The sequence below is a fragment of the Palaemon carinicauda genome, chromosome 38 (assembly GCF_036898095.1).
Source record: "Palaemon carinicauda isolate YSFRI2023 chromosome 38, ASM3689809v2, whole genome shotgun sequence".
Classification (NCBI taxonomy): Eukaryota; Metazoa; Arthropoda; class Malacostraca; order Decapoda; family Palaemonidae; genus Palaemon; species Palaemon carinicauda.
The window spans coordinates 50,836,593-50,844,204 of NC_090762.1; the positions used below are offsets into that span (position 1 = coordinate 50,836,593).

Consider the following 7,612-nt stretch of genomic DNA (forward strand, 5'->3'; position numbering starts at 1 on the left):
TCGAATATATACAAAATATCACAATTAAAAATATAGGGTAAACATATCTTCTGGTGAAATAATATACGGTAACAAACAGTAACAGTTTAACCAGAATATAGTGAAAAAATAGAAAATATACATATTGCCAGGCTTCTGCAGTCTGCAATATTGGGAATACACACATAAAAAGGTTACTAATTTGAGTCTATGATAAATCAGTAATTTTGAAACATAATACCCACGGTGGAATATATATACTGTATATATATATATATATATATATATATATATATATATATATATATATATATATATATATATATATATATATATATATATACACACACATACAGTATATATTTATATACTGTATAATATATATTTATATACTGTATAATATATATATATATATATATATATTTATATATATAATATATATATATATATATATATATATATATATATATATATATATATATATATATATATATATATATATATATATATATATATATATATATATATATATATATATATATATATATATATATATATATAAATATATATATATATATATATATATTTATATATATATATATATATATATATATATATATATATATATATATATATATATATATATATATTGCACAGTTGTGGAATATCCCTGATTGATTGCAGAGAATACAAATTAAGACAACTTTCTCACAATAATTGGCCCCTAAGGGTTAATTTTGAAAAATTCACAACATTTGCCTATAGGTCTTATCTAAACTCACTTGAGTGACCCATGCTAAGACAGCAAGATTGGCACAAAATGAAAACTATAGCTTTAGCGAGCAAGACGGTAACCCTCCTCACTCCAAATATTGGGGGAGATGAGTTAATAAAAACATATTGCCTATAGACATTACCCAAATGATAGTACTGTATTGTCAATTCTTGATATATATTTACTAATATAAGGTAGTTCATCTTGAATACTGGTGTAGGAAGTTTCTTATATTCATGTCAATATAGTGAAATATTTCTTCTTATAATGAAGTAACAAAATAAAAAATAATTTTTTTTTAAATGAATTGAATAATGTTTTTATCTTGTAAAAAAACTCACAAGTTTCTTACAAATTGCTAAAATAAAAATTAAAAAAAAAATAAATAAATAAAAAGAGATCTGACTGTATTCTCGTCATTTTACTTTACCATGTAGTACGTATATAATCGAAATGGTTGAAAAGACAAACACTCTGTGGTCCTTTAGAAATACGTAATTGTACTGAATAATTGTACTGAAGATAAAAAAAAAATGTGTAGAGGGATAGCCATAAAATCTGTCCAAATAATCTAAAAATAGAAATATCCCTTACATCAAGTCCAACACTAAGCAAAGACCTAGGAAATAGTAGTGTTAATGATAGAAAATTTTATGTTTACATATCATAGTGAATGTGAGTAGTGAGATGCTTTTACTCTAAGCCCTTGCCCCTACCCAGTGCAATTAGCTATGATTCAGTCCAAGGATAGCTATTGTGATAATAAAAGCATCTGACTACGTAACAAATTGATGCCAGAATACTTAAAGATAGAAATAAAACTACCGTAACAAATGAGAAAAAAAATTATCCTAAATAAAACACTCTCGACCCTATGGCATTTCATTGTTGTACTTTGGATACCCACATTTTTATTGAACCACTATGCTTGGCTTAAATCCATTACATCCAAGATTTCTTAAAATTGAGGGAGTTTACTGTTAGAAAAGTTAATTAAATCTTCAACCAAATGGATACTAATCACCATTGAACTCAACATTAAATCAATACATTATTCTATCTCTAATCTATCATTTAGAAATGGCGTGTGAATCCCTATTAATTAATCTTTACAACCATTAAAGTAAAATAAGATTACTTGTAACTTCTTAAGTTTCATTACAAAAATAATTTTGTTGTGACAGGATTACTGAAATTAATAATAGTTCTCTTTACTAAGCAGCTAACAAACTAAAAAATTCATATAATCCAGTAGTCTATGTACAAAAATTACAATTTGGTTGATAAGTAAAGTTCATACCATTCTTTTCTCGGCGAGGGGGAAGCAGACAAAGAATGGCAAGAGCCATTGTTGCATGCCAGGCAGAATGCACATAATAATAATTGTCATGAGTTTCCAGGAAGGCATAACAGATTAGACCTGAGGCAGCCAACAGAACACCAGGCAATAGACAAGTCAGCCAATACCCTTTAGCAGGATAGCAACTTTTATCTTTTTTACAGTGCCAGATCTGAAATCCAAAGGAAAATATTAGCCTTAGATACTCCATCCAAAAAAGAATTTCTTTCTAAATAAGAATACAGTCATGTGACTTAAGATATTTATTTTTGAGAAATGAAAAAAAAAACTAAGATATCATGAAAATGATATTTTAATTATAAAATAAATTTTTGAATATACTTACCCGGTGAATATATAATAGCTGCTACTCTGTTGCTCGACAGACACATACATAAAAAACTCGCGAGCGATCGCTATGCAGGTTGCGGGTGTGCCCACCAGCGCCAACTGTCGGCCAGATACCACTCTCGGATGTAAACAAAACCTTCAATTTCTTCTCATCCCACTGCGTCTCTATTGGGGAGGAAGGGAGGGTCATTTAATTTATATATTCACCGGGTAAGTATATTCAAAAATTTATTTTATAATTAAAATATCATTTTTAAATATTTAACTTAGCCGGTGAATATATAATAGCTGATTCACACCCAAGGAGGTGGGTAGAGACCAGAGTTAATTATGTTTACAGCGTATAAGCTAAGAGTTTTTTCATTTTGGCAGTTATCAATATAACAAAACCAAAATAAATAGGTACCTGGTGAGGAAGTTGACTTAGACGATTACTCTGCCTTGTAAGTCTGTCTTCCTCACGGAGCCCAGCGATCCTCTTAGGATGCTGACAGACTCCCAGGAGCTGAAGTATCAAGGGCTGCAACCCATACAACAGGACCTCATCAAACCCCTAATCTGGGCGCTCTCAAGAAATGACTTTGACCACCCGCCAAATCAATCAGGATGCGAAAGGCTTCTTAGCCTTCCGAACAACCCATAAAACAATATTAAAAACATTTCAAGAGACAGATTAAAAGGATATTGGAATTAGGGAAGTGTAGTGGTAGAACCCTCACCCACTACTGCACTCGCTGCAACGAATGGACCCAGTGTGTAGCAGTCCTCGTAAAGAGTCTGGACATCTTTTAAGTAAAATGAAGCGAACACTGACTTGTTTCTCCAAGAAGTCGCGTCCATAATACTTTGCAGAGATTTATTTTGCTTGAAGGCCACGGAGGTTGCTATATCTCTAACTTCGTGCGTCTTAACCTTAAGCAAACATCGGTCTTTCTCATTCAAGTGAGAATGAGCTTCTCGTATTAAAAAAATCTGATAAAATATGACAAAGAATTCTTTGACATAGGCAATGAAGGTTTCTTAACTGAGCACCATAATGCCTCAGATTTCCCTCGTAATGACTTAGTACGAGCTAAATCGAACTTAAGAGCTCTAACAGGACATAATAATCTTTCCAGTTCGTTGCCTACAATCTCTGATAAGCAAGGAATATCAAAAGATTTAGGCCAAGGACGAGAAGGCAGTTCATTTTTGGCCAGGAAACCAAGTTGAAGTGAACAAGTGGCTTTTTACTGTAGAAAAGCCGATGTTCTTACTGAAGGCATGAAGTTCACTGACCCTTTTAGCCGAAGCCAAGCACACTAGGAAAAGTGTCTTGAGGGTGAGATCCTTCAGGGAGGCTGAATGTAATGGCTCAAACCTGTCTGACATGAGGAACCTTAGGACCACGTCTAAGTTCCATCCAGGAGTTGCCAAACGACGTTCCTTAGAGGTCTCGAAAGACTTAAGGAGATCTTGGAGATCTTTATTGTTGGAAAGATCTAAGCCTCTATGTCGAAAGACCGAAGCCAACATGCTCCTGTAGCCCTTAATCGTGGGAGCTGAAAGGGAGCGAACCTTTCTCAGATGTAAAAGAAAATCTGCGATTTGGGCTACAGAGGTACTGGACGAGGACACAGATGCTGACTTGCACCAGTCTCGAAAGACTTCCCACTTCGACTGGTATACTCTAATGGTAGAAGCTCTCCTAGCTCTTGCAATCGCACTGACTGCCTCCTTCAAAAAACCTCTAGCTCTTGAGAGTCTTTCGATAGTGTGAAAGAAGTCAGACGAAGAGCGGGGAGGCTTTGATGGACATTCTTTACGTGGGGCTGACGTAACAGATCTACCCTTAGAGGAAGACTTCTTGGAAAGTCTACCAGCCATTGAAGTACCTCGGTGAACCACTCTCTCGCGGGCCAGAGGGTAGCAACCAACGTCAACCTTGTCCCTCCGTGAGAGGCGAACTTCTGCAGTACCTTGTTGACTATCTTGAATGGTGGGAATGCATATAAGTCCATAAAAGACCAATCCAGTAGAAACGCGTCTATGTAGATTGCTTCTGTATCTAGGACTGGAGAGCAAAAGATTGGTAACCTTTTGGTCAACGAGGAGGCAAAGAGGTCTATGGTTGGTTGACCCCAAGAAGCCCAAAGACTCTTGCCCACGTCCTTGTGGAGGGTCCATTCCGTGGGTATCACCTGACCCCTTCGACTGAGACAGTCTGCCAAGACGTTCAAGTCCCCCTGGATGAATCTCGTCAACAGGGAGATGCCTCGAATTCTAGACCATAAGAGAAGGTCCCTTGCGATCTCGAGCAGCGTGAAGGAGTGTGTGCCTCCTTGCTTGGAGATGTACGCCAAAGTTGTGGTGTTGTCTGAGTTGACCTCTACCACTTAGTTTCGAAGACGCTTCCTAATATCATCAAGGCCAAGTGGACTGCTAATAGCTCCTTGCCGTTGATGTGCATGCTCTTCCGACTTGAGGTCCACAGACCAGCGCATTCCCGACCGTCCAGGGTCGCACCCAACCCAAACCCGACGCGTCTGAGGACAACACGTGGTTTGGGTTCTTGACTGCTAGGGATAGTCCCTCTCTCAGACTGATATTGCTGTCCCACCATTTCAGGCATGCCTTTATTGGTTCGGAGACAGGGAATGATACCGTCTCTAATGTCTTGTCCTAGTTCCAGTGAGAGGCTAGATGGAACCGGAGAGGCAGAAGGGGTAGTCTCCCTAGTGAGACAAACTGCTCCAGGGATGAGAGAGTCCCTACGAGACTGTTCCAACTCCTGACTGAATAAACGTTTTCTTTTCAGCATTAGTTGGACTTCGAGCAGGGCTTGACTGCGAATCTCCATCCCCAAAAATAGAATAATCTGGGATGGGATCAGTTGGGACTTTTAGGTTGACCACAAGTCCCAACTCCCTGGCCAGACTCAACGTCCAATGTAGATCCTGCAGACAGTGAAGGCTGGACGATGCTCTGAGAAGCCAGTCGTCCAAGTACAGGGAGGCTCGGATCCCCGATAGCTCGAAACTGGTACCCCACATTCCTGTAAACAAACCTCAGAAACGGTTGGGAATCCGGGTGTATAGGAATGTGGAAGTATGCCTCCTGAAGGTCGAGAGAGACCATCCAGTCGCCTTCCATAAATGCTGTCAAGACAGCCTGGAAGACTTCATCGTGAAGTTTGTCTTGACAATGAACACATTGAGCGCACTTGCCTCTTACGTACTCCTGCAGTGAACATGGCTGCCAAATCATGGAGCCATCCCTGAGGGACTTGTTCCTGCAGAGAACGTGGCTGTCAGATCATGGAGCCATCCCTGAAAGCCTTGTTTATGCATGACATAATTGTACAGCAAAACTTCAAAGACTCGAAAACAGCTGTGAAGTTGACCTGTAAAATCTTGGAGCGTCTCATGGCCAGGCGCCAGGGAGAGTCTATGAGGTTTGAGAAGTCTATCTGGGCAGAGGCAGGAACTCCCAAGCCGAGAACTTCTCTCGTGTCATATCAGACTCTCGCTCTATAAGCCAGTTTAAAAGAAGGGAAAGCAAAGGCTGTATCCCCCAAACTCCTCCTGGTGATAAACCAGTCGCCTAGCAAACGTAAAGCTCTCTAGGAGAGCGAGAGAGCACTAGCTTATAAAACAACGGCTTCGAAGTAGCTAGGCCTAGTGTAAGCTCTGACGTTTAGGCGAACGAGGAGCAGCAGTTACAAAAAGATCCGGACAAAGATCCTTAAAAATCAGCATGATTTATTTAAAGTCCATAGAGGGCTAAGCAGCTTTAGGCTCCTCTCCGTCTGACAGAGTCCTCAAGGGAATATCAGTAGGAGGGGGAACAGCAACTTTCTCATCTGAAGGAACCTTGTCCGATAATAGCTGAGTCTCAAGCAAGGGAGAGACCTACCGTGGTGGCAATGCTTTACAAGCAGAGTCCACACGCACTGGTGCATTAGTAGCGGACCAGAACGCAACGTCATGTAACTGCTTGATAGTCTGTGAACTGTCAACAACAACATGTGCGAGAGACCAGGACGCAACGTCATGTAACTGCTTGACAGTCTGTGAACTGTCAACAACAACAGGTGCGTGAGGACGCACAGCGTCCACTCGAGACTGCTTTGACCGCCTAGACTGAGCAGTCAAAACAACTCTAGAATGCGGAGGTTGACGCTCAGCGTCAAAACAAGTCAACTCCGATTGTTAGCGAACGTCCTGAACGTCAACAGGAGCATCAGCAAGTGGCCTAACGTCCAAATGTGGCTGAAAATCCACACGAGACCGCATCGAGTGTGGTTCTAAACAACCTGACTGACGTGACTTAGCTACGCCAACGTCAACAGGACGCACAAAGGAACGTTAGGGTGGCTGAAAGCCAGGATCTCGATGAGATAAACGGCTAGGCTCAACGGACTTATCGGCAGAATAGTCTTCCATAAGGGAGGCAAGCTTATTTTGCATGTCTTGCCGTACAACCCATTTAGGATCAACGGAAATGGTTGCGGTAAGAGACGAGGGTAACGTCTGTGACCGCAAAACCTTGCCAACAAAAAGACTCTCGGAGTCTGTGTTACACTTTTGTTAGGCGGCGAGCAGTCTTCCGATGACTGCATAGGGTCAGAGCTGTCCTAATGGCTACAACCAGGACGCTGGACCTGTCCTGAAAGGACTGACTTTCGCTTAAGGCCTCGAAACCTTGTTTCAGGTTTCTTATGCGAAAAGCCTTCGGATGACAAGGAGAAAATCGTCTCTCTCGCCTTATGGTAGGGGTGATCTTGGTAAGATACACCCGATACCATAGAGGGAACGTCTGTTCGCTGATCAAGGCCTCTCGAACCCATAAGTCGTACGACATTACTTCTCCCCTGGGCTTGGGAGCTTGCAAGAGGTCCCGGACTAGGCGAACGACAGGCACGAACAGACGAACCCTCGGTCGCAACACTGATAACACTTTGCGCAATATCACTTTATCACTACGATTTTCTGTTTTGCACTTATTTCACTGAAATCGAAACTTTTACTGATTTCTACCTGAAGCACGCAATTCTACCCTCATCAAAAGGTAGTAATTGCGAAATCAGTCGTATAATGCAAGCACATTAATACCAGCAAAAAACAGTAAACATATTTTAAGATAAAAAATTCAGTGGCTAGGGAAGAGACTAAACACTAGTTCATTCA

The 7,612-nt window shown here is 40.0% G+C and overlaps 1 protein-coding gene across 1 annotated transcript in view; it reads right to left on the reverse strand.

The window, feature by feature from the left end:
• Window positions 1-1,058: 1,058 nt before the first annotated feature.
• Window positions 1,059-7,612, reverse strand: part of LOC137630622 (post-GPI attachment to proteins factor 6-like) — a 131,034-nt gene continuing 124,480 nt past the window's right edge. Inside the window, exon 14 of the mRNA XM_068362226.1 lies at window positions 1,059-2,265. Coding sequence (XP_068218327.1) covers window positions 2,011-2,265 — 255 coding nt within the window. The 3' untranslated portion in view covers window positions 1,059-2,010. The remainder of the gene's footprint in view (window positions 2,266-7,612) is intronic.